The sequence below is a fragment of the Vulpes lagopus genome, chromosome 3 (assembly GCF_018345385.1).
Source record: "Vulpes lagopus strain Blue_001 chromosome 3, ASM1834538v1, whole genome shotgun sequence".
Lineage (NCBI taxonomy): Eukaryota > Metazoa > Chordata > Mammalia > Carnivora > Canidae > Vulpes > Vulpes lagopus.
The window spans coordinates 43,030,433-43,057,775 of NC_054826.1; the positions used below are offsets into that span (position 1 = coordinate 43,030,433).

Here is a 27,343-nt window from a genome sequence, read left to right on the forward strand (position 1 = left end):
TGCCATCTCTCATTCATGAAATTGGTGATTTCAGTTGTCTCTTTTTATTCTGATTAGTCTACCTAAAAGTTTATCAAGTTTATTGATCATGTAGAAAAAACAAGCTTCTGGTTTCACAAATTTTCTCATTTGTTTTCTATTTCATTTATTTCCATTTTTATCCTTTATAATTCATTTTTTTCTGCTTACTTGATTTGCCCTTCTTTTTCTAAATTCTTAAGTTAGAAGTTGAGATCTTTTTTTAAAGGCTATTAATCTTTTTGGACTTTTTAATGGACTTTTAGTTCTTTAAATCGACTACCCCAAATCTTTGATATGGTTTGTTTTTATTTTTATTAAATCCAAAATATTTTCTAATTTCCCTTTTAACATTTGCTCTGACCCACAGTGTATTTAAAAGAGTTTCTGGTTTCCCACATATTTGGAGTTTTTCTGAGTTTACCTCCAATATTTGTTATTTTGAAAATTTAGTTCATATTTAAATAATATTTGTATGACTTGAATACTTTTAAGTTGACTGAGGCTCATTTTTAGGTTCAATATGTAGTCTCTTTTGGCACATATTTCATGTGGCACTTGAAAAAAACCTATATTTTGCTGTTGCTGTATAGAGTATTCCATAAAGTTCATTAGTTGTTATCTGTTTTCAATTGTTTTATAACTTTACTGATTTTCTTTCTACTTATTTTTTAAATTGACAGAGTTGTATTGCGATCTTTGACTGTAGATGTGGGTTTGTCTATTTGTCCTTGCTATTTTATTAATTTTTGCTTCACATATTTTGAATTTCTCTTATTAGGTATGTAACATTTATCACAGTTATATCTTCTTAGTGCATTGAAACTTTATCCGTATCAGGAAAAAAAGCAATTTTATCACTGATAATATTCTTTGCCTGAAATATAATTTGTTTTATAGTAAACAGCTATTCCAATTGTCTTTTGAGTAGTGTTGGCATTGTATATTTTTGTCATTATTTTACTTGACATTTCTATCTTTAAAATTGTATCTTTATATTTGAAGTATCTTTCTTATACACAGCCTTCAGTTGAGTATTGCTTTTGTTTTTATCTAACTGTATAATCTCATCCTTTTTTGGGAGGATATTCAGAACATTTACATTTAGTATGATTATTGATATAGTAAGGTGTAGGCCTATCATCAATCTGTTTACTCTCGATATGTCCCATCTATTCTTTTCTCCTCATATTATTTTTTTCCTGCCAACTATTGGATCAATTGAATGTATTTTGTAATTCAAATTTATCTCCTTTGTCGATGTATTAACTAAAACTCATTGCTTTGTTATTTTAGTGATTGTTTTAGTGTATATAGATTACATTTCAACTTACCACAGTTTACCAATATTATTTATTTTCTGTCTAAAGAACTTCTGTACTATTTTTTGTAGTGCATATCTGGTAATAAGGAATTCTTTCAGCTTCTTTGTATCTGAAAATGTCTTTATTTCACCTTTGTTTCTGAAAAATTTTTCACTAGATAGATTTCTAAATTATCTCCGTCTCCTTCCACAACACCCAGGATTTTTTAAATGTTGCTCAACTGTTATTTGGGGTGCAGGTTTTTTCCATCTAGAAGTCTTCAGTCATCATTATATTTATTCCATTGTAAGTAGATTGTCTTTTAGAATTTCTTTCTATTACTGGTTTTAAACAATTTGATTAAGATGTGGCTTGTTATAGTTTTCTTCATCTCTTGTGCTTGAGGTCCATTGTTATTTTTAGATCTGAGGATTTATAGTTTTCAATAAATTTGGAGAAATGTAGTCATTATTTTTCAAGTTTTCTTTGCTCTCTCATACTCTTTCACATTTGTTGGGTCACTTGCAATTGCCTCAGAGTTCTCTTTCTGGTTTTTGTTGTTGTTTGCTTGTTTTTTGTTTTGTTTCTGCTATTGTCAATTTTTTGCTTCCTTCAGTGTTTGATTTCAGATCATTTTTATCACTATGCTTTCATGTTTTCCTGTTGTTGTTGTTGTTGTTGTTGTTGTTGTTTTAATGTAACATCTTCTCTGTCATTGAACCCGTCTAGGCTATTTTAAAATCTCACACATTGAAGTTTTTATCTTCAGGATTCGCATTTCTTAATATCTTCTATGTTTGCACCCAATTTTTGAATATATGGAAGAAAATTTAAATAACTAATAAACTCGTGTATAGATTGTAAAATCTGTGTCTGTTCTGGTTCAATTTAATTAACTACTTTAATACATGAGCCATATTTTTTTGTAATTTTGTACTTTTTTAGTAATTTATATTTGAGTGTGAGACTGTGAACTTTATTTTGTTGGGGTTGGTTTTTCTGTTTGTTAGTTTCCCTATAAATATTACTTAGCTTTATTCTGGGATGTAGTTAAGTTACTTGAAAATATTTTGATCTTCAGGTGTAATGGTTTTAAGATTCTTTAGATGGACTAGAGCAGTGCTCAGCCTTGGGGTAATTATTCCTCAGTACTGTGGCATCGTTCTCTTTGCTCTACTGAGTGCCCCATGAATCATGGAAACATCACTACTCACAGCTCTGTGTGATGATTCCTTTCAGTTGGTTCTCTCTCCAGCCCAGGTAGTTTCCTCTCATGCATTCACTGATCAGCATTCAGCTAAATACCTGAAGGAACTCTGCAGACTTCTGGAGTTTTCTTTGTGTTGGCCTCTGTTACTCTGTCCTGTTAATTGGAGTCACCACCTAACCTCTCTTAGAATCTTAACTCTATCTCTCCAACTTAGTCCTCCTCTGAGCATTGCCTGGGTTCCCTTTCTTTGCTCTGCATCCCAGAAATTCAATAAGTTTCAGTAGTTGATATGGTCTGAATGTTTGTATCCTCTAAAATTTATATGTTAAAATCTTAATGCACTAAGTGATAATAATAGGGGTACATCTTTGGAAAGTGAGAGATCATGTCGACAGAGCCCTCATGAATATAATTAGTGTCTCATAAAAGAAGCTTAAGAGTAGTACTTCCTTGTCCCTTCTGCCATGTGAAAGTACAATGAAAAGTCTGCTATCTGGAATAGGGTCCTCACTTGACATGGCTAGCATCCTGATCTTGGACTTCCAGCCTCCAAAACTGTGAAAAATAAATTTCTACTTTTTTGTAAGCTACCCAGTCTGTAATATTTTGTTATAGCAGCCTTAACAGTTAAGACATTAGTCACAAGCCTTACTTCACTTGTTTCTCATCTTTCAAGGATTACTTACATTGATTGCCTGATATCTAGTGTCTTAAAATTTTTGTTTCACATATTTTGTCAGTTTTTTATTGTTTCTGTAGAGATTGCAAATGCATTCCTTGTTAGTCCATTCTATTCAGAAGTGAAAATCTTATTTATTTGTAATTACGTTAGAAAGTTTGTAAAAATCAAAACACTATGGATTAATATAGTAGAAGTCTCCTTTTAATACTCTGTAATGTCAGTTCCCTTCTCAGAAATAACCACTGTTTTGTATCTTTAAGACTATTTTCCATACATCTTAACATATATATCTTCAAATAGAATAAGATATTTCATGTCAGCATTTTCACAACAAACAATGCCATATCTTTCATATTGTTCAGAAAACTGCTTTTTTCAACCAGTGATGTGAGACATTTCCATTCCCATACATAGAAGTCAATCTAATTCTTTTGAATTTCTTTGTAATGGAAAAATAGTCTGTTTAATCATTTCCACATTGATTAAGACTTGGGTTTTTTCCATTTTTTTTTTCCCTCTACTGAAATGGTAGGTCCAATGAGTAGCCTTATATATTCCTCTTTGTGCAGTTGTACAAATATTTCTCTAAGACATAATACAAATAGAGTATCTAAGCTAAAAGGTAAGCACATTTTAAAATCTGATAGATAGTGTCAAGTTTCCCTCTAGAATGCTTCACAATGAAATTGTGTATATTAAAGAACCTCTTCTCAACTCTTGTTAATATGTAACATTTTAAAATGTAATCAATCAGATAAATGTAAAATGTTTTAATATGGTTTAATTTTATTTTAATTTCTGTAATTATTGGGAAGATCAAACATATTTTTATATATCACCTATTATATTTTCTTTCCTGTGAAACACTTATAGTAGCTCAATGTATAAATACTTTGTGAGTGGTTTGTGTATGTGTGTGTTTATAAACTTTTGTAATCAACAAAATGTCTCATTTTGGAGGGGAAAATGGGAAAATACCATTTCCCATTTCTCATTCCACCTCTGCATCTTTGATAAACTACTCTCTCACCATGGCCAAGTCCAGAGAACTGACCCTCCTTTTGTTCCAGTCACATACAGCTTTTATTCTATATATTGTATTTTTAGGATTATTATTATCTTTCACAATAAACTGTAATAACAACGTTATTAGTTTTTTTTCTGCATGTTAATTTTGGATAGATATTAGATATTGTGTTTAATCTGGAAATTTCAACCATCCTAAAAGCTGTTTTTATGGCCACTTAGTCTGAATTAGAAATGTGGTAAGAGAAGCTCTGGAATGCAGATTATATTTTATATTTTTCCTTTGCAAATAGCAGAGCCATGGCTATAGATGGGCTTATACAACTTGCTTAGAGTTATATAGGAATTTGTTATCTGAGACCCTGCTTCTGAGAATGTAGGTAAGACTATGTCAATTTATCAAGGAAGAAATACAAAATCTTACTTTCTAATTATATTGTAACTCTCATAAATTTATGTAGGGTAATCTGCAGCAAGTTTGAGGCAAAGTCATAATACAAGTGAAAACTCTTAACTGGTTAGGTCTGACTGGTTATATGAACATAAAAATAGTTTGTTTCAATTTCTTTGAACTGACAAGATACATATTATATGATTCTTTGAGTGACTCTTTTTTTTTTTTTCATTCACTATAACCATTGGCCTTTTCATATGGATTTTCCTGGTGAGCTCCTTGAGAGTGGAAGACTTTTCATTACTCTTTGAATCCCTCTCAGCCTTTAGCATAGTGCCTCTAGGCACACTATGCTCAGGAAAATGTTGATTATTATTAAAGAATAGTATTAAAGTTGCTACTTATATTGACAATAAAAATAATAGTGATAATAATAACTAGAATTGAGTTCATGTTAAATATTAGGCAGTGCCCTAACTGCTAATCCATTGCTTTTTCTTATCTATTTATTATTTTTTTAAAATATTTATTTATTTATTTGAGAGAGAGCAAGAGCAAGCAGAGGGAGAAGGGGAGGGAGAGAAAGAATCTCAAGCAGATTCACTACTGAGCAGGGAGCCTGATGTGCAACTGAGTCCCATGACCCTGAGATCATGACCTGAGCTGAAATCAAGAGTCTGATGCTTAACTGACTGAAGCCACCCAGGTGCCTCAGTTCACTCCTTTCTAAAAGTGAGGAAACTGAGGCACATAAAGGTAAGGCAGAGGTTGGGCCTAGATTCTCACTCACGTGTGCTGACACAGAATATTGGACCCCAGTTGCTGTGCTATGTAAGTCAGCCAAAGTGTATAATTTTATAAAACACTGCTTTGTTTAAAAATCTGTCTCCTTCTACTAGGCCTCATGATCATTGATGTCAGGTATCTGGTTTTGTTTTGTTTTGTTTTTTGTTCTTCCAGGCTATAGCACAGTGTTCCTGGCACAGAGGAAGCTCTCAATAAATGGTATTAAAGTAGTGATTGGATGAATGTCATGTCCCTCCACCAGAACCTTCCAGAAAAATGTATAAAATTGTTATGCCTTTTATGGCTCTCAGAATGCATATTTCTGGGGCACCTGAGTGGCTCAGTTGATTAAGCGATTAAGCATCTGCCTTCAGCTCACATCATGATTTCAGAGTCCCAGGATCAAACTCCATATCAGGCTCTTTGCCTGGTGGGGAGTCTACTTCTCCCTCTTCCTTTGTTCCTTGCCCCTCCTTTCACATGCTCTCTCTCTTGCTCACTCTCAGATAAATAAAATATTTTTAAAAAGAATGAATATTTCTATATGCATTAAGTACTATATGAATGTTAATTGATGATACTACTAAAGTTAATAATATTTTTTCTCCACATAGTCATAAAAGTGGGTAGTTGTATTAGTCAGCCATTACCACATAATAAACATTACCAAAGCTTGATGATTTACAATAACAACCATTTATTCCTTATTTCTTGTCTGTTGGCTTTCTTAGCTAGAGTGGGCCACAAGGTGGTAGTTGAATCCAAATATGTTTCTGTATCTCTCATCTTCCTTGGGCCAGAGCATGTAATGGGGCAGACTCTTTTAAAAGAGATCATAGAGTTACAAGAAGACAAGTATATCACCAGCATTATTGGCTAAAGCAAGACACATAACTAAGCCCAAAGTCAAAGTGGAAGCTGAACACCCCATCTCCAGTGGGATAACTGCAGAGTTCTATGAAACAGAGCATGGATTCTGACAGTGGTAAATAATGGAGTCAATAATTCAGTCTATCACATTTGTACTGACCAAGCAAGTGATATAGAAAAACATTTAGAAACATCAACAGCAAAATTTTGATTAAGCCCTTAAACAAATGTAGTAGAAGTCTGAGGCAAAATCCAAGCTAATTTTTATTTAATCACAGTTTACTTCCACCCTTCCAACAAATGTAGATAATATTACAGTCATTTCTAGAGTAATCAACTGTGGTATCCCAAACAGAAGATTATAACATCAGCTGGAAACTGAGCAGCAGGACAGTTGAAGGCTTAAAAAAATTCTCAGACTCAAGTGATACTTCGCAATAAGGAGAGAGGGTAGAGGTACGAAATTTAAAAATTAGCATCACAAACAGAATTGTATCCCAACAGAAGCCTAGGTTTGTCATTAGAGGAAGCACCAGAGAGAATCTGAATAGCAGAAAATGAAACATGAAGTAAATGTGACTGGCCATGAACAGTAAACACTGAAAGGTATCTATAAAAATAATGAACTAGTAAGTCTAGGAAATTAAAACAGAGAAAACAAAAATTTCCTTTTGCTTCACACCAAGAGCATTATCTTGTATGTTTCTCTTAAAGCTTCTTACGCTTATGGCACAAATGGTATGGAACAATGTAGGAGTGATTATTCCCACGTTTCAGTCTTTGAGAATGAGAAATGGGTTGTTCACATCCAGGCTCTGTACTCATTTGCAGATTCACAGGTGGGTATGGCTCATTCTTCTTGAAACTGCCCCAGAGCATCATATTGCTCTGTCAATGGCTGGGTCCAAATGAGGATCAGAGAGCAAAGCTGAGACATAAACTTGTACATAAACAGAACACTTCATACTCTACTTAAAGATAAAAATGAAAAGGGGAAATGCCTCATGAAGTAGCAATCCTTCTGCAATAGCTTAACATTTCCCTGTAACTTTTCTGTGTTTTTCAAGCAATTTTCTTTATTTTCCCTTACATGAAATGACATAGACCTGCAATTTCTCACCCCTTGGTGTAAATTGTGTGTCATTTTCTAGTCTCTCAGGCATTTACTGTTTTATATCTGTATAAATGTGTGTATACTTATGTATACACACAGACAAGACAAAAATATGAACATTGTCTTGACAAAATGTTCTTTATACCCAGTTTAACAGAAGGGACAATAGGTATGATCTTAAAAATACATTTTGATAAATATAAAAACAAGATACGATAACTTTTTCACAAGAGAAAATGTTCCTCAGTTCCCCATCCATACTACATCAAAGGTAAAGTTGCTATAAAATAATATTAAATTTATCAAAACGTGATGAATGTCAGACCAAAATCTCCCAAAATGTCCCTACTTCTCAGGCCAGGAATATATTAAATCTGTTCTTGTATTTCTAATGGAAAAGCAGATACAAATTCAAACACTAGAAGCTTTAGGATAATTTTAAAAAAAAAGGCTGTGGTATTAGTTTCTGAAAAATCAGATTACAATTATAGAAATCCATGGCATGTCAGGAGGTAGAGTGAATATTCAGACTTGACTGTTTTTCCAATATTACATAGAAATTATTCACATACTTCCCATCTCTTTCTTTTTGCACACATAAACCATGGGAGTTTTAGTGTATTGGTATATACCTAGTATAGATTGGCCCAAGAGCTAACAAGCTCAATGGAAAGTTACTACCTCCTACCCAAATCAATCACATAACACAGGGAAGAGGTTGGGCCTTAACCTTAGGAAATGCATCTGTCTTCCATATTCTACTTTCTTACATTCATCTCTTCATTCATTCAAATCTGTGCTTATTTAGTAAGTATTGTACAGGCCAGATATTCTGATAAATACAAATGATTAGATTAATGAGGAAAGGACACCACTGTTGAGAGACTCATAGTCTAAAGTAGAAAATAGCCATATAAACAGTTATAAGTTATAAGAAAATATCAGTTCTTATATACAGAGCACTGTGGAAGCAGGAAGAAAGCAGTTAGCTTTGTCAACAGTAGTCCAGAAAAGCTGCACATGTGCTAGATCATCAAGGATGAGCAGAAATCTGCCTACTACAGATAAAAATGGAGGATGTACCCAGGGAAAGAGCCTTTGCAAATTCACTGAGGCATTCTCTACCTGTTGTGCCTGCTGATGAGTAGCCTGTAGTGTAGATGTGATTTACAACACATCCACAGGGAGCTATTTTCATAGAAATGATCTCCTCTTATCTGTGCCCTAATAAGGCTATAAACAAGTAGAATAGAAAAGAACCTGAACTGGATGTACTGTTTTGCTCTGGGATGTCCAGGTGGCTTAAGTGGTTAAGTGTCATACTCTTGGTTTTGGCTTAGGTCGTGACCTCAAGGGTTGTAGGAGCCAGCCATTCAGTTGACTCCATGCACACACAGCAGGGAGTCTGCTTGAAGATTCTCTCCCTCTGTCCTTCCCCCTACCCTCATGTGCATTCTTTCTTTCTCTGTCTCTGTCTCTCTAAATAAATAAATAAATAAACAAACAAACAAATAAATAAATCTTTAAAAAAATATCTTCCTTCCTGCTAAAGTACATTTCTTTTGGAAACGTGATCATTCTTATCTTGGTTCAATTCAGTGTGCAATCAAGTAAAAATTTATTATAATTGATACAGGTAAAAATTTTCAGAAGCATATATAAGTAGATGATATTTGCAAACTTGCCAGTTTGAACTATATCTCATGACATTGTAGGGTTTGTGGGTTGGGGTTGGAAAGGAGCAAATTCTTTCTTACTTTTATTTTTTATTTATTTATTTTTTAAGATTTTTAGTTCTTTATTCATGAGAGAGAGAAAGAAAGAGAGAGAGAGAGAGAGAGAGAGAGAGGCAGAGACACAGGCAGAGGGATAAGCAGGCTCCATGCAGGGAGCCCGATGTGGGACTTGATCCCAGGTCTCCAGGATCAGGCCCTGGGTAGAAGGCAGTGCTAAACTGCTGAGCCACCCGGGTTGTACTCTTTCTTGCTTTTATTTTGTTTACTTTTTACTTATTTTTTTATTTTTTTATTTTTTTATTTTTACTTTTTTTTTCTTTCTTGCTTTTAAACAAAGTATTTATTTCATTGGAGATAGTGTCAATGGGGCCTTCTTAAGTAGTCTTCCAAAATATGAGTTCTCATTTATAGTAAAAGATCCCCTTAAAATTCTCCATATTCTCTATTTGTCATATGACTATATTTCCATTAAAACATAGAAATAGGTGGGTATGGCCATAATTCTGTCTGTTATCTTGGCCAATTCCCAGAAGAAGGATGAGAATCCCTTGTGTATCTCCCTAATCTCCTGGCAATTATTATCTTCTGTGGCCAAAGAACAAAGTTATTAAGCTATATATTTTTAAGGAACAGAAAGAAATAACCCTAGACTTGGTTGTGCCCTTTCCACTAGTTATTTTTGCCTTCCTAATCAAATACTATCCCCTTACCTATTTTCAATAAACACATTTCCTTCCTTTTTAATATTATCTTCCTGTATCCCATTTATTGTATTTATCCAACATTAAAATTTTCCCCTGTCATTTTGATACATAGCATTTTGCCTGCTTAAACAGTGAGAGACCACTCCTTTAACCAGACTTCCAGACTTGGCCTTACCTGTCAATGCTTTGACAAGTGTGACCCAAGCAGTTCAATTCAAGAGCACTGCAACTTCAACTCTCTATCATTTCTTCATCGTCTTAATTGGATATCATAATTGACAGTCATATGTGTGATTCCACAGATTACCAGCTATATGACCTTGATCAAGATCATCATGGCAGGAGTCCATCATGGAAGTCTACTTGCCATCTAATCAATTCTTTTCCACCACAACCCTTACTTTTCTTACCTTCACCCCCTAGAGATACTGCTTTTCTCTAAAACATAGCATAGTTCATTTTGATAGCCTTCTCACAAAATTTAGTCCTCCAGATTCAAAATCAATCTCTCTCTTTCTCTTGTTAGCTCTTTCTGTCCCCCTCTTTCAGTCCCTCCCTCCATTTCTATTTTATTTTTTATAATACACATTTTAAATTGTAGTGTTTATTCATATTGAATAATTGATTATGTACACATGTACAAATTTAGGTTGGCTTTCTATTTTTTTCTTGACCCTTTTTTTTTCTAAAAGGGTTTTGTTTTTTCAAGTTTGATACAGTTCCTACTACTCACTTTTTTCTCCTAACTCCTAGATGCTACAGCTTACTTTTGCTATTGTTTTCCCTTATATCTGTCCATCAGCATTCACTGGTGCTGCCTATTTGATCTCTGTAGAGATTTGAGTTTATGACCCTTGGCATAGATTTATTTATAGCCACAGGCAAGATAGGATTTATTTCTAGAAAATTGAGGCCAAATAGTTAAGTAATTTTCCCAAAGTCATGTTACTCAAAGCCTAGTCTCTTAATTTAATTCAATATCTTTCTCTTATACCAGTGTTTCTCATTCTTGAATGTGCCTCAGAGATACTAGGAGATCTTGGTAAACATATCGTTAGACCCTATCCCAGAGTTTTTTATTTACTATGTCTTGATTTGAGCCAACAAATTTGTATTTCTAGCAAATATCTAGTTGATGCTGGTTGGGGGACCACACCTTGAGAATCATTATGCTTTGGCATTATGTTTTTTTTTAAATATATTTCCAAAGTCTTTTCAGCTTACCTTTATAATTAGATGAAGAATATTTACTGTCTTCCTTTCAAGATTACTGTGAGTTTTAAATCATTGTAAACTGCAAAAAAAAAAAAAAGTACAAAATAAATATAAAGCTTGTTTCCTTCACTAGGGCATATGCTCCACGAAAGTTGGAGCATGTCTTGTTCATCTCAATATTTTGTTTTTGGTAAATAGTGAGCACTCTATAATATTTTGAATAAGTTAGTGAATAAAATGTAAGATTTAGGGCTTGGTTAAAATTAAATAGAAAAAGAGAGAAGGTAGAAGTAGAGACCTGGTTCCTACCAATCAATGACTATTTAAATTCAAGAAAATAATTCCCGAGGAATGTCTATGCTTCTCTGATTTATTTGGTAGCTTAGTCATGCTTGTGTTAAGAATGCAAAAGGAAGCAGTGTATCATTTGCTGATAGTGCTTGTTGTAATAGTTTCTCTTCTGGGTAGGAAGAGTTTCTACATAAACATTCAAAGGATTGTAATCACTATCCAGAGACCGAATCCTCTGCCCTGACAGTTGGAAAATGACTCCATGCACTGACAGCCCCACAGGATGGGAAATGCAATAGCTCTGCTACTACTGTGTAATGTTGCTAAGCTTAATTGACTGCACCCATAAATAGTGAGAGAAAGTGAGAGTGTGAAATCTATACTACTCTTAAATTATTGTGTGGTACCAACTTCTGGACCTCTGTGAGAATCTCTTGTGAGATAAGCCATGAATTGTTTGGATTTTAGATTTTATTGTCATCCATACTCAGTTTTATTCAATGTTTTTTCTTTTTGCTAAGTCTTTTGTTCTTATTTTCTCAAACATATTTTCCTTTTTTTAAATTTACCTTTGTATCTTTATGCAAAGCCACTCTTATTCGTCTTTTCTCACCTCTCCTTCTTACTGGATTCTTTGCTCAGTGTTCAAACATTAATAATGAAGACACTACTCTCATCTTTTCATTCCTTTCCACATATAGTACTGTTACTCTAATTTGCCCTGAAGCTTTTCAGATATGTTGTCTATCAAGGCTGCCACACTTTTACCATCATAATTATATTACTATTCATTTTATTTCTGTACCCATGACTCAAAAAACAGCTCTGTTAAGCACATCAATAATACCCATTTTAGAAATCCAAAGAACGCTTCTCAATCTTCACCTTACTGAACCTCTCACGACAATGTATCCCCTTCTTGAAAACTTTATCTTGGCTTCCATATTATTACAATTCTGTGGCTTTGTTCATTCCTCTCTGACCACTTCTTTTCAGTGTCCTTTACAAGGTACTCACTCTGCCTCACTCAAAACATCAGAGTTCTGCTCTTCTTTTGCTTATTGTCTTTCCTTAAGTGATCTTCTGCACTCATGATCCAAATGCTAAAATTCACTACTTCCTATTACTCCTCTCTGCCTCTCATCTAATAGCTAGGTTTATAAATTCATTGTCTTCTGGGGAGCTCTACTTGAATGTCTCTCACATATCCCCAGTTTGAAATGTCCAAAGTTCTACTCTTCAATTTCCGTCTTCTCACTTCGCCAAGTGAGAAGAGATTTTTTTTTAAGTGAGAAGAGATTTCGATATTTTCTCTCTCTCTCCCCTGCTGTAACTAACTCACAAATCATGCCAACATCTATATCCCCTCTATCCATTCATCTTCAGCTACACTGTACACTCTTTTGTCTGATTCATCATCATTGCTGTCTCTGAAACTTTACCCCTTTTAGTCATCTGCCTGAAATGCTCTTCTCTCCAGATAATTCCTATTGATATACAACTCTTAATTTAAATATCATTTCCTCAGAGACCTTCCCAGACCCTTAAATTCCACTGGTACATTCTCAGAGCATTTATCCAAGTCTTTGGAGCAGTTACTATATGAATGCAGTATCCTTGATTGTTTTTATTTTTAATTATTGTATCACCAGGATATAGCTCAGAATGTTAGGCCCTGAGTAAATATCTGTTGAGTAAAAGATATCCCTTAAAATTTTTCTTCTCACTAGATTTTTTCTTTCTAGCTCCCATCTCCTTTTACTATTTATCTCAGATTGATTCCTAACTCCCTCCTTCCCTCCCTTCCCCTCTTCCTTCTTGTCTTCTTGCCTTCCTTTTTTGCCATCTTTGTTCTTTCATGGAAAATATGGACTTGCCAGTTAAAACTAAATGTTCCTACCTACTTATCTAAAGTTCATTCTTATTTAAGGTAAGACAAGTAGTTTAATTCAGATAAATATATGCCCAATAGCAAATTTTCATTTCTGTTTATTCTCTCTCTCACTCACTCACCCTGAAATTTAACTTTGTAAACCTAAACATTTTGAAAGCGAGAACTCCTGGGTAACCAAGATACATGATTATGTCTTAAATACCCAAGACTAACTCTCTATATTGATTCATTGAATCTTTTGTGTATTCATTCATTTAATCATTTATGCATTTATCTAACCAATTATACAGATCCTACTGTGTATTGTGCACTTTTTTTTTGAGAGAGAGCATGTGAGTTGGGAAAGGAGGAACAAAAGGAAAGAGAGAGAGAGAGAGAGAGAGAGAATCTTAAGCAGGTTGCATGACCAGTGCAGAGCCCAAAGCAGAGCTTGAGCTCACAACTCTGAGATCATGACCTAAGCTGATATCAAGAGTCAGAAACTTAACTGACTGAGCTGCCCAGGAGCCCCTATTATGCACTTTTATAGCCTAAATCTCAGGTCCCCCATTTATTTGCTGAGTTGTCTCTGTGACAAATAAATTATTCATTCTTCAGTTTCCTCATCTCCTAAAATGGGTAAAAATAGTAACTAACTTATAAGGATATTATGAGTTATTACATACAGAAGTGTCTAACACATACTAAACTCCATGTAATGATTAGCTAACATTATTTTAAACATCACCATTAATTAATCATTACTTTTTCAAGCACTGTGTTACATATTATTGAACAAAATAAATTGCATACCTTCACATAATTTACATTCTAGTGCAGGGCTCTTTGACTGAATCTGGCCCACTAACCAGATTTGGAGCCAACATTTTAACGGAATACAGCTAGGTCATTTCTTTATCATTTGTCTAAAACTACTTCATGCTGCAACAGAGACTTTGAATAGTTGCTATAGAGATCATATGCCCTGCAAAGTAGGGAAAATTTACTGTTTTTCTCTTCACAGAAAGTTTGTTGACCTTTGTTCTGATTTAGACACCCTTTCTTTAGGAGATAGCCTAAGTTATAGAAAATCCACTGGAGTCAAGAAAAACTGGATTAGCATTCCAATTTTTCCATTCCTACCACTGTCTTCTTGCATGGTTTTAGCTTGCCACTTCCCTAAGCGCCAGTTTCTCTCTTTCTTTTTTTTTTTTTTTTTAATTCTGAAATAAGTTCAATGTTTTTCCTGATGTATTCCTGCAAGATCAAATAATAAAATGGATATAGAGTATCTGGAATTGTTGGTGCTCAATAAAAAAAAATATTTTTTCCTTTTGGAGAATAAAGGATTTATTTTATACTGATATTATACATATTAACATTACAGCTTTAAAGCCAAATGAAACCATTATACATCAGAGGTCAAAATAATCATGGTCTGTATAAAACAAAGTTTGGTAAAAGAAAAATAGATTTTAACTGTAGTAAATGCAAACAAAAGATGTGTTAAACTCTACTTTCCGTTGTAGTTACACTTCTATTTTACCATTTCATCTCAGTTTAAGTATGTCATATTTAAGTTATAGGTTTAAACCCTTAGATGCTAATGATTTTCCACTTCTATTTAGGTTTCCAAGGTGCTTCTTGTGCAAAAAACAAGTGAAAATACTGTGTAAATGAAATTACTTAGAAAGGAGAACAATCATGTCTGTACGAGGGAAATAATTTGGTTTTTTTTGTTTGTTTGTTTTTTAAGGTGCCTCTTTACTAATAGCTCAAAACAATAAATCTATGAAGGTTTGTTTTTTCACAGTAGTTAACCAGTCAGTAATGTTGCCTACAAAACTCCAATTTAAAAAATGACCTTTTAAAGATGGCATATAAAATTAAATTTTAATGAGTGATAATAAATGGTGATACTTTTCACAGGAGGAAACACAATGCTTGCCTGGAGCCCTTGCTACATGTCATCCACTTTAGTGCTCTATTATTGTATCTTCCCTTTCATTATTTTCAAGGGAAGATGATGGGACAGCACACTTTGAAGAACTGAAAACAGTTTTAGTATTGTGCTTACCAAAGGCGATCTTCATTGCTAGCTAATTAGGCAGATGGCCCTCTATTGCTTTAGTGATGATTCTTTTGTAGAATGCTGTTCCATCCCTCCACAATGATAGTCTAAGGTGTTTAAACATTCCTTTGATTATGTGGCCTGATTGAAAAATAAATCTTCACGATTGGGAAAAAAAAAAAAAAAAAAAAGCTTTTTCACTTTACCAGACGGGGAACTCCACTGCAGTTCTGTAGCAAGAACAGAAAGGTCTTCACAATGGTCAGCTTTCAGGTGGAAAACACATTTGACAGCCAATCAAATTAAATCTAGGAAGAAGAAAGTTTAAGGACGAGGGGTCCCAACAAATGACTTGATGGCTTTCTTAAGAAAACAGGAATGATCACCAATGATTCTTAGACCAATATAAGCAGTCTTTTATTAATCCTCTAGGCCACTAGAGTTCATTGTCCCATTTACTAAATGAGAACAATTTATCATTAACGTTCAATAATCATGGCAAACATAATTATTAATTTATTGTTTCTGGCTTAAATTTCAAAATATTTTGAAGCTTTCTACTTTTTATGACGATGCTTTCTCTACCCTTTTTACCCTGAGGATCCTATTAGCAGAGAGCTGAGCAATTCAGTTTCATCCCAAATAAATTATGCCTTCATTCTTAAAATATAAGTACTGAAGGACTGTAAAGATTAGAAATCTGTTTGAAGCTCCCATCACTTGAAGTTTTTTTTTTTTTTTTTCCTTGATGCATAGAGCTTCTGGTGTTAACGTAAAACAACACATCTTTCTAAAAGTCCAGAGCCAAGTCACCTTAAAAGAACCCTGACCAGGACGGTGGAGGAAGTACAAAATGAAATACATTACCACGGAGGGCGGAGATGTTGGGTTCACCAGAACCTGTTTCTAAGACGGGCTGCTTGTGTATTACAGAGGGGGGAGGTGACTACCTAGTCAGCCTCCATTCAGAATGATTAAAAAACTGCAATTCCCAAGAAGCAGGAGGTGAATTCTCACTTCCCTCACCAAGGATCTGGGAATGAAATGACACCTTTAATTACGAAGGGCTGTTGGTACCACTCAGGTAACAGGCTGCTATAAATGAAAACCTTAATTGCCTCAGAATCAAGTATTTCATGTAAATGCATTTTCATCTTAAGTACAGTTGTTGGTGCCGTTTTCATTATTTTTCCCTGTCAGCATATGATAGAAGGAAGTGGTTGTGCCAACTTATTATACTGCTGTTTTACCGTCAATTGTGCCCAATGCCTCAAGAGCTAGTGTGTCTTTGCCAACTATAAATTGTTATCCCAACAGCAGTGGGGCCCCATGGGGGTGCTCAACTTTGACTTAAATAAAATTGCAATTAGAAAAGGAGGTGACTCTCCCATTTTTAACAAACCTTGATCTTTACTTATTTCTCAAATTCTATATCAAACTGCACTAGATATCAACCTTTTTTTCTGATTTATTATTTTTAAAGTATTCAAAATTGATACAAACCAGTTATCAGATACGCATGCTTGAATTTTTAAAATTAACTTTTCATGATCTGAGCATTTACTCAGCTATTTCTCTTTCACACCCTCCTCTTCCCTTAATGCTGAAAGATGAGAATATATATAGTTAACATGTGAAATTCCCATGACCTCATTTTTCTTATTTCATATTGAATTTGGCTGCCTGATTGTTTCCTCTAAGTTAATGTAGACATATTTAGAGATGAGATAATTACAGAACTAAGAGTAAATGGGTGAAGAGTGCTGACCTAAGTAAATAACAGGAAAGGGAAGATTTGTTCATGTATTATCTTTGCAATGTGGTTAAAGAAAACAAATTTTCTTTTAATTCCGAAGTGAAGTATAGATCAAAGAGCTACCTTTAACTAAAAGTTTAATGACAGATGGATTCTGAAGAAAAAGGGAGCAGTCTTGGTTTCCCAAACAGATGTGTGTTTATCTATTTTGGTTTATAACAAATAATGTGGATAGTTAATGACAGCAAACATTAAAACGATTTTCAGAAGAAACTTTGGAGGTGATGGATATGCGTATGATACAGATTGTGGTGATAGTTTCACAGGTACATACGTATCTTCACACTCATCAAGTTGAACACATTAAATATGTAAAGTTTTTTGTATGTCAATCATACCTCAATATAGTGTTTTTTTTATAAAAACAACAACAACTTAACAAAGATAAAAAAGTAAAGCTGCCTTTCAGCAGTTAATTTTTGAATTATATTCTAGATTAAATTATATAACTACTAGGCATACTAACAATAAGTGCTTCTTGCTTTTTCTTTCTTTAGAAATGAGGAGTAAATGAACACAGAAATTACTGGAAAGGAGGTCAGGGTAAGTCATATCATATTTATTTCTTTTGAAGTGTGCAGAATACATTGTGTAAAACTTGTTCAGGAACTCTCGGGGGCTCGTGTATCATATAAATTAGACAAATTGAGTTTTTCAAGGGAAATGAAATGCTTGCTATAGCTATGCAAGACAGAAAAACACCACTTGTCCATGACTTTTTGAGATCCTGTTTTCTGCATGGCAGCTACCTTACTGTTCCATATCGTTAAGTGTATCAGAGCCAAAGTGGCAAAAGAAACTCTGGATGAATTCCCATTTTAAAATTGTGAGTCTCATCTCTCTTTGTAGCTTTTTGGTTGTTGTTTTCATTTAATCTGGTATGGCAAAGGGAGTGCTCAAAATCACAGGACAGTACTAAGGTAGGCTTCTGAATGTGACTGACGTTCAAGGCCAGATACAAAACATCACAGACTAGAGTTGATTATAATCATGTTTCTGTATTTTTGCATCATTTAATTATTGCTTTTCTATGAAGTTTAAATGTATTTGCCTGTATGAAAGGATAGAGCATTGGTTATATTATCAATAAGCATGTAAAATCTGAAGCTGTGGGTATTCTTACTGATGACTTAAATGGTTTACTTAACTTCTGAATGTGTTATAGATAGATATGCAAAAAATCATTTTCTTCAAGTAGAGAATTAGGACAAAATGTCTTGAGAAATTTCCTGAAGTTACTATGAACAAAAATGAATAACAAACTCAGAACAAATAACATTTTCATGTGTAATAAATAATAATAAAACCAAGAGCTCCTTTAAAAGAAAGAAGATAAGAAGGGGAAAAAAGGAAGAAAGAAAGAAAAAAGGAAGAAAGAGAAGGTAAGGCAGAGGAAGGGAGGTAAGGAAGAAAGAAGGAAGTAAGAAAAATATGGCTATAGACTTATTTTTCTACTTGTACATTTAGGTCTAAATTCTGATAATGGTAGTCATTTGTCTTTGATCGTCGATGCCTTATTAAATCTTGCCAATTCAATGTTCCTCAGAACACTGAAGGTTTGTGCGTATTGGGTATTTTATAAAGGATAGAATTCTGAACCTTCCTTCCTCTTCAAATAACTCAGTTCTACATGGGCTTTGCATAGTGGGGTTCTCTCTAAAAATTGGTTTTAAGAAAGAAAGAAGTTATATAGAAATTTGCTGATATCAGTTAAATCCAGCTGGTGGGAACATGGGTGACTATAACATTGATTATTCTGCTTTTCTCTGTTTTTGAAATTTTTAAAAATTAAACATTAAGAATTCAAAAAATATGTTTTGAAATATCTATACATGTTTAAAAAATGTTTTTGAAATTTATTGCTGTGGCATGTCACCAACAGTTAACTGAGAATGAATGAATTTATCAACACTATGATCAAGTAGACTGCTTTCTTTATGATGAGAATTCTTGGTGGAAATGACAGTGATGGGAAAGTGTTATTATTGTTTCTTCCTTACAGCAGCCATATAGATAACGGCTGTCCATTTGTCTTGGACATCCCCCAATTTATGCTCAATTCTTATTTCAAAATAATAGTATTTTTAGATGGACAAGAGAACAATCAGAATAAGGACTATATATCTAAGGCTCTTTTATGGGAAGTGATAACCATGTGACTGACTTTAAGCCAGTGGTATATATTTGCAATATCAGGTGGTAGCTTAGAGAAAACCTTCCTCAAGAGACAGCTGCTTAATAATTTTGCCCTTGGCAAGAAGAACGTTCTATCTACAATGTAGAGAATACTCCACTGTCTTTGACATTGTCACATTTCACAGTCCTGAAATGTGGATGTGATATTTGGAATTCAATCTTAGACTATTAAATGTAAGCCATGACCTAGGGAGGGGAAAGACGAATATTTTGGGTTTACACAAGCTGAAAAAGAACAAACATCACCATTTTAATTGGTTTTCTAAAACAGTGATTTCAGCTAATATGTATATCAGGGTTTGCAAACTGTAGCCCCTATAACAATGTGACTCACAGACATTATTTTTTAAAAGGGGGGAGACATTTTACAAAATATTTAAATTTGGGTCTTCTCTTGAAAAAAAAGAAAAAGTAACTAAGAATACTGAGCACATGTTCTCACATGGCCCACATACTGTGAAATTAAATATTTGCAGATCCACTTGGAGATTGCAGGGCTCCCACACTCCCCATCATCTCTCTCTCTCTCTCTTTTTTTTTTTTTTAATTAATTTTTATTGGTGTTCAATTTACCAACATACAGAAAAACACCCAGTGCTCATCCCATCAAATGTCCACCTCAGTGCCCGTCACCCCTTCCCCTCCAACACCCGCCCTCCTCCCCTTCCACCACCCCTAGTTCGTTTCCCCGAGTTAGGAGTCTTTATGTTCTGTCTCCCTTCCTGATATTTCCCAACATTTCTTCTCCCTTCCTTTATATTCCCTTTCACCATTATTCATATTCCCCAAATGAATGAGAACATACACTGTTTGTCCCTCTCCGATTGACTTATTTCACTCAGCATAATACCCTCCAGTTCCATCCACGTTGAAGCAAATGGTGGGTATTTGTCGTTTCTAATTGCTGAGTAATATTCCATTGTATACATAGACCACAGCTTCTTTATCCATTCATCTTTCGATGGACACCGAGGCTCCTTCCACAGTTTGGCTATTGTGGCCATTGCTGATAGAAACATCGGGGTGCAGGTGTCCCGACGTTTCATTGCATCTGAATCTTTGGGGTAAATCCCCAACAGTGCAATTGCTGGGTCATAGGGCAGGTCTATTTTTAACTCTTTGAGGAACCTCCACACAGTTTTCCAGAGTGGCTGCACCAGTTCACATTCCCACCAACAGTGTAAGAGGGTTCCCTTTTCTCCACATCCTCTCCAACATTTGTGGTTTCCTGCCTTGTTAATTTTCCCCATTCTCACTGGTGTGAGGTGGTATCTCATTGTGGTTTTGATTTGTATTTCCCTGATGGCAAGTGATGCAGAGCATTTTCTCATGTGCATGTTGGCCATGTCCATGTCTTCCTCTGTGAGATTTCTGTTCATGTCTTTTGCCCATTTAATGATTGGATTGTTTGTTTCTTTGGTGTTGAGTTTAATAAGTTCTTTATAGATTTTGGAAACTAGCCCTTTATCTGATATGTCATTTGCAAATATCTTCTCCCATTCTGTAGGTTGTCTTTTAGTTTTGTTGACTGTATCCTTTGCTGTGCAAAAGCTTCTTATCTTGATGAAGTCCCAATAGTTCATTTTTGCTTTTGTTTCTTTTGCCTTTGTGGATGTATCTTGCAAGAAGTTACTGTGGCCGAGTTCAAAAAGGGTGTTGCCTGTGTTCTCCTCTAGGATTTTGATGGAATCTTGTCTCACATTTAGATCTTTCATCCATTTTGAGTTTATCTTTGTGTATGGTGAAAGAGAGTGGTCCAGTTTCATTCTTCTGCATGTGGATGTCCAATTTTCCCAGCACCATTTATTGAAGAGACTGTCTTTCTTCCAATGGATAGTCTTTCCTCCTTTATCGAATATTAGATGACCGTACATTTCAGGGTCCACTTCTGGGTTCTCTATTCTGTTCCATTGATCTATGTGTCTGTTTTTGTGCCAGTACCACACTGTCTTGATGACCACAGCTTTGTAGTACAACCTGAAATCTGGCATTGTGATGCCCCCAGATATGGTTTTCTTTTTTAAAATTCCCCTGGCTATTCGGGGTCTTTTCTGATTCCACACAAATCTTAAAATAATTTGTTCTAACTCTCTGAAGAAAGTCCATGGTATTTTGATAGGGATTGCATTAAACGTATAAATTGCCCTGGGTAACATTGACATTTTTACAATATTAATTCTGCCAATCCATGAGCATGGAATATTTTTCCATCTCTTTGTGTCTTCCTCAATTTCTTTCAGAAGTGTTCTATAGTTTTTAGGGTATAGATCTTTTACCTCTTTGGTTAGGTTTATTCCTAGGTATCTTATGCTTTTGGGTGCAATTGTAAATGGGATTGACTCCTTAATTTCTCTTTCTTCAGTCTCATTGTTAGTGTATAGAAATGCCATTGATTTCTGGGCATTGATTTTGTATCCTGCCACGCTACCAAATTGCTGTATGAGTTCTAGCAATCTTGGGGTGGAGGCTTTTGGGTTTTCTATGTAGAGTATCATGTCATCGGCGAAGAGGGAGAGTTTGACTTCTTCTTTGCCAATTTGAATGCCTTTAATGTCTTTTTGTTGTCTGATTGCTGAGGCGAGGACTTCCAGAACGATGTTGAACAGCAGTGGTGAGAGTGGACATCCCTGTCTTGTTCCTGATCTTAGGGGAAAGGCTCCCAGTGCTTCCCCATTGAGAATGATATTTGCTGTGGGCTTTTCGTAAATGGCTTTTAAGATGTCGAGGAAAGTTCCCTCTATCCCAACACTCTGAAGGGTTTTGATCAGGAATGGATGCTGTATTTTGTCAAATGCTTTCTCTGCATCTAATGAGAGTATCATATGGTTCTTGGTTTTTCTCTTGCTGATATGATGAATCACATTGATGGTTTTACGAGTGTTGAACCAGCCTTGTGTCCCAGGGATAAATCCTACTTGGTCATGGTGAATAATTTTCTTAATGTGCTGTTGGATCCTATTGGCTAGTATCTTGTTGAGAATTTTTGCATCCATGTTCATCAGGGATATTGGTCTGTAATTCTCCTTTTTGGTGGGATCTTTGTCTGGTTTCAGAATTAAGGTGATGCTGGCCTCATAGAACGAATTTGGAAGTACTCCATCTCTTTCTATCTTTCCAAACAGCTTTAGTAGAATAGGTATGATTTCTTCTTTAAACGTTTGATAGAATTCTCCTGGGAAGCCATCTGGCCCTGGACTCTTGTGTCTTGGGAGGTTTTTGATGACTGCTTCAATTTCCTCCCTGGTTATTGGCCTGTTCAGGTTTTCTATTTCTTCCTGCTCCAGTTTTGGTAGTTTGTGGCTTTCCAGGAATGCGTCCATTTCTTCTAGATTGCCTAATTTATTGGCGTACAGCTGTTCATAATATGTTTTTAAAATCGTTTGTATTTCCTTGGTGTTGGTAGTGATCTCTCCTTTCTCATTCACGATTTTATTAATTTGAGTCTTCTCTATCTTCTTTTTAATAAGGCTGGCTAATGGTTTATCTATCTTATTAATTCTTTCAAAGAACCAACTCCTGGTTCTGTTGGATTCGCGCTCCCGGCGGTGCAGCCCCCTCCGCGGAGCCGCCGCCCGAGCCCCTCCGAGCTGTTCCCGGAGCCCCGCAGCCCCCTCCGCGGAGCCGCCGCCCGAGCCCCTCCGAGCTGCTCCGGGTCCCGCCGAGCGCTGCAGCCCTTAGGGAGCTCGTCGCATCTCCCGGGGCGCAGTTCCTCTGTTACTGTCCCAGGGAGCCCGAGGGCGTCCCCGCCTTTCTGGGGATCCTGCTCCAATTCCCGGGGAGCCCCTTTCCGCGGGGAAGGTCGGTGCAGCTCCTGCTCCTCCGGGACGGGGCTCTCCTGTCCTGGGGACACTCGCCCCGGCCTCAGCCCGGCTCCTCGCGGGGCCCCTCCCCCTTGGAGGCCTTTTGTGTCTTTATTTCTTTTTCCCCGTCTTCCTACCTTGATAGAAGCGCGAACTCTTCTCACTGGAGCGTTCCAGCTGGTCTCTCTTTAAATCTCTGGCCGAATTCGTAGATTTTCAGGATGATTGGATGGTTTTCTAGGTAATTTGTTGAGGACCAGGTGACCTGGAGACCCTACTCCTCCGCCATCTTGCCCCTCCTCCTCTCTCTCTTTTTTTAAGATTTATTTATTTATTTATTCATGAGAGACACCGAGAGAGAGAGAGAGAGAGGCAGAGACAGAGGCAGAGGGAGAAGCAGGCTCCATGTAGAGAGCCTGATGCAGGACTTGATCCTGGATCCCAGGATACCGACCTGAGCTGAAGGGAGCCACCCAACCTCTGAGCCACCCAGGTGTCCCTCCCATTATCTTTTCATATTTCCCCCCTACCTCGTTTCACTCATTTGCTCCACCTGATTCCTGCAAGTAAGGAACTGTGCACATAGGTCAGATGCCAGATGGACCTCTTTCAAGTGAAAGTTATCCACTGAATTCCAGGAAGAAGTGACTTGACCCTACTGCAATTCCACATTCTATAAAATACCAAAGTTCTTGGTATAATTTCTGCAAACCTCTAACAAGATCAAAGTTTTTGTGACGTATCTTCATTCGATCTCTGTTCTTTACCATGTTGGTACAGACATAAAACTTATCCCCACAAATCAGACCACTTATAAAACATAGTCATCTTTAGAGCATAAGGCCCTACATAACAAGATATTATCTTTTTGCATTAAAGTTCTCCAAAAACTTTTTCATCACCCTAAAGGGTATTGCTATTGGCACCCTTGCCATCCCTGCTAAAGGAACCCACACAGGGAAAACCTCAACTTATACACTAAGTAAAGTCAGACAAGGCATGACTACATACAGAGAGCTGTAAGTGGTTGTTCTCTTCTCTCTGTGGTGTTTGTTTAAAGGAAAATCATGAAATATCTGAAGAAGATGTAGATCCCAAAAGTGTGCTGAATGGGAAAATCTGAAATCTGAGGAATACAGAAATGAATGTTAGACCTGAATATTTTATCATGTGACATTTTGAAGATAGAATTTTTTTTCCTATCTTTGCAGCAATGATTGTGACTTCTTAATTTACATCTCTAAGAAATGTTCTTTTTTTTTTCTTTTCTTTTTTTTTTTTGCCAGCAATGAAGGCAGCCTGTGTATATGATGATATTTGTGTGCAGCCCAGGAATTTTATTTTGGTGAATTTTGGCAAGAGCATTTGTCTGATTTAGCTAAAAGCAACTGGACTCTGTTTTTCTGAAACCTAGCATTATGTGAGGAATGCCAATTTAAACCCATTTCATTCTCCACAGTGTTCTTCTAGGAACTAAGATGATAAAATATGTCTCACATCAGCCTCCCTATACAACAAAACAATCTAGCCAGATTGTACAATAAGTAATGTGTTATAAGTTATGTAGCATGGAATGCCAAAATGAGGCATAGCCAGCACACATGATTAACCTGGAGTAAACATTAGGTGCATCTACATTCTCAGTTCAGATACTTTAGGAGACAAAAATGAAAGGGAGGATTTTTAAAAAGAATTTTTATAGTTGAAAATGGTGTGTTAAACCTGGAAGTTTACATCCTATTATCAAAAGACAATTAATAGTTTCCTAGAATATAAATTTCCTGGTAGTTCAACCTAACTACTAAAATTAATACCAGTTTTATAAAATATCTAATTAGTATATAGTTGGAGTAGTAGCAGTAGTAGTAGTAGTTACTGCTGCTGCTGTTGTTGTTGTTTGTATGCCTCCCAAATTAGCAACTGAAGATAGAGCTTATCCTACAAGCCTATCGATCTCAGAGCAAATTTAAGTGGGTATCTAAACCTTCAGAAGTTATGGTATACCTTAAAGCTCCTATTGATGTTTTTTTTCTTGTTCTTCTTTCTTGTCTCCTACTTTTCTTTCTACTTTCCTTCTTCCTTCCTTTCAAAATTCCATGATTAATGCTTACTCTATCTTTAAAGACAAAAACAAAAATCCTGCTAATTGGTATTTTTTATTCTTTCATCCCAAGAAAAATTGTCATCTCCGATAGACATTTTTGCTTTGCCAGATGACTTTCTGTTAGGATGTGGGCACAAGTAGTGTGCTGTTGTTTCACCCTTAGCTGAAATGAATACATTGCTGACTTTTGGTAAAATTAGAAATCATTTTCAAATATCAAAATGTCTGGAGATGTCTGGGTGGCAAAGTCAGTTAAGCATCCCACTCTTGATTTTGGCTCAGGTCATAATCTCAGGGTTCTGGAATTGAACCCCAACATGAGCTCTGTGCTCAGCAGAGAATCTGTTTGAAGATTCTCTCTCCCCTGCCCCCTCTGCCCTCCTCTTGCACATGCATGTGCATTCGCTCTCTCTCAGATAAATAAATCTTTAATTTTTCTTTTAGAATATCACAATGCCTGCTATGGTTTCTAGCATTAAACATCTTGCAATAACTTATTTGCCCTGTTCTGACTTTCTTGTAACAGAATGTATAAAAACTAGTATCTGAGAGGTTCCTTAATAGATGGTGTGTTTAATCAGTACATCTGCATTCATTGCCCCATCTTTTGAATTTCTATTACCATAAGAACAACTCTCACATGTTTCATTTATATATGTGTTTTATATTTCATATATATATATATATATATATATATATATATATATATATATAATTATATTGGCCCCAAATTCTAACAACTGTATACTCAGTGACAACTATTTGGTTTGATACCTATATTTATTTCTTTGTATCATTCTAGAAGCTATTCAGTAGACTTTCTTCCCATTGTTGACTTGCACATTATTTTTAAATTTGTTTTGTATACATTGAATAAAGATTGGTAAGAGAGACAGATTCCAATTTCTAGTTAAACTTTTTTCAAGTTCTACTTCCAGTATCTAATAAGTCTAAAAAGATAATGGAATAAATATTTAATTCCAAACTAATACTTAACTCTGTTAAATGTATTTCTCAGCATTATTTCTTTTCTCCTTAACATTTTGGATAAATGGGAAATAATGCTCAAAACTTTACAATAATCAAAACTTGATTTTGAGAAATTTGAAAAGAACAAGGGGAAGGATTTGTTAAAATTCTATCTTGCAATTATTGTGCTAATACACTATCAGGAGACAAATATAACTCATATGCCAGAGCCCTGCTATTCCACTATGCTCAAGATGCATACCATGAGACTGAAACATATTTATAGTAACCTTCTTTTAATATTTTGGGTAATACATACTGTAGACATAGTCAACAGAGATCCCCCTTTGCTTGAATTCTCAATTTAAAAGATTTTGAAATGCTAGTGCTCCAGTGCAGGTTGAACATGTATTTCCTATTTGAAAAAAATCTCTGCTTTCTCCCAGACAGCTATTAATCATTAAGTCAGGGCAATAGATACAAAAACCACATTTTGACATGCTCTGTCTGGTTAGAATCCACCAATTAGCAGAATTTTTAATCCAGTTGTGATTATAAAAGAAAGAACTTCAACTCTTAATGCTTTTTAAGCATTAAGCATTTTAAGCATTAAGCATTGCTTTTAAGCCACACTATAGATACTAACGTGTGGATACTCTGAAATAGAAAACAGTTATAAACTATAGCATATAAAATGAATAGGTACCTTGTATTTCTTGCTAAATCAGGTGAAAAAAAAATGCCTTCCAATTCCACACCCCCCTGAGTTAAAGTTACTTAGACATAGGAGGCCTTTTGATATTTGCAAGTAGAAATCTGATACATTTTTAAAAAGTAAGGTTTTCACCCTTTTTCAGGAAAGTATTGTATTATTAAATAGGTTCATGAAATATCCCATTCCAGGAGTTAAGGATTTCGCTAATAACAATGAACATATCCTGAAAAATATTACAGTGAACCTACAATGCAATTATAAATCACAATAATAGTTACATTAAAAAATTAAGAGAACATTGTCTGGAAATGGCATACTCTACAGGAATGCTTTCCCCACTCAGTTTCCGAGAAGAGGATCTCCATTAGTTACCATAGAATTATAAGACATTAAAGACTCAACAAACATGATGCTACCTTATGATATTGCATAATATGAATGACAAGGTT

At 35.3% G+C, this 27,343-nt stretch overlaps 2 protein-coding genes across 10 annotated transcripts in view; both read left to right on the forward strand.

Annotated features, from left to right (window-relative positions):
* Positions 1 to 27,343, forward strand: part of TENM2 (teneurin transmembrane protein 2) — a 3,550,639-nt gene that overhangs the window by 1,668,110 nt on the left and 1,855,186 nt on the right. For all 9 annotated transcript variants that reach the window (XM_041750467.1, XM_041750468.1, XM_041750477.1 and 6 more), the window contains one exon: positions 17,608 to 17,653. The gene's annotated coding sequence lies outside the window, so the exon portion shown is untranslated. The remainder of the gene's footprint in view (positions 1 to 17,607; positions 17,654 to 27,343) is intronic.
* Positions 17,289 to 27,343, forward strand: part of LOC121486991 (RNA/RNP complex-1-interacting phosphatase-like) — a 62,104-nt gene continuing 52,049 nt past the window's right edge. Inside the window, exons 1-2 of the mRNA XM_041748477.1 lie at positions 17,289 to 17,376; positions 18,578 to 18,666. Coding sequence (XP_041604411.1) covers positions 17,289 to 17,376; positions 18,578 to 18,666 — 177 coding nt within the window. The remainder of the gene's footprint in view (positions 17,377 to 18,577; positions 18,667 to 27,343) is intronic.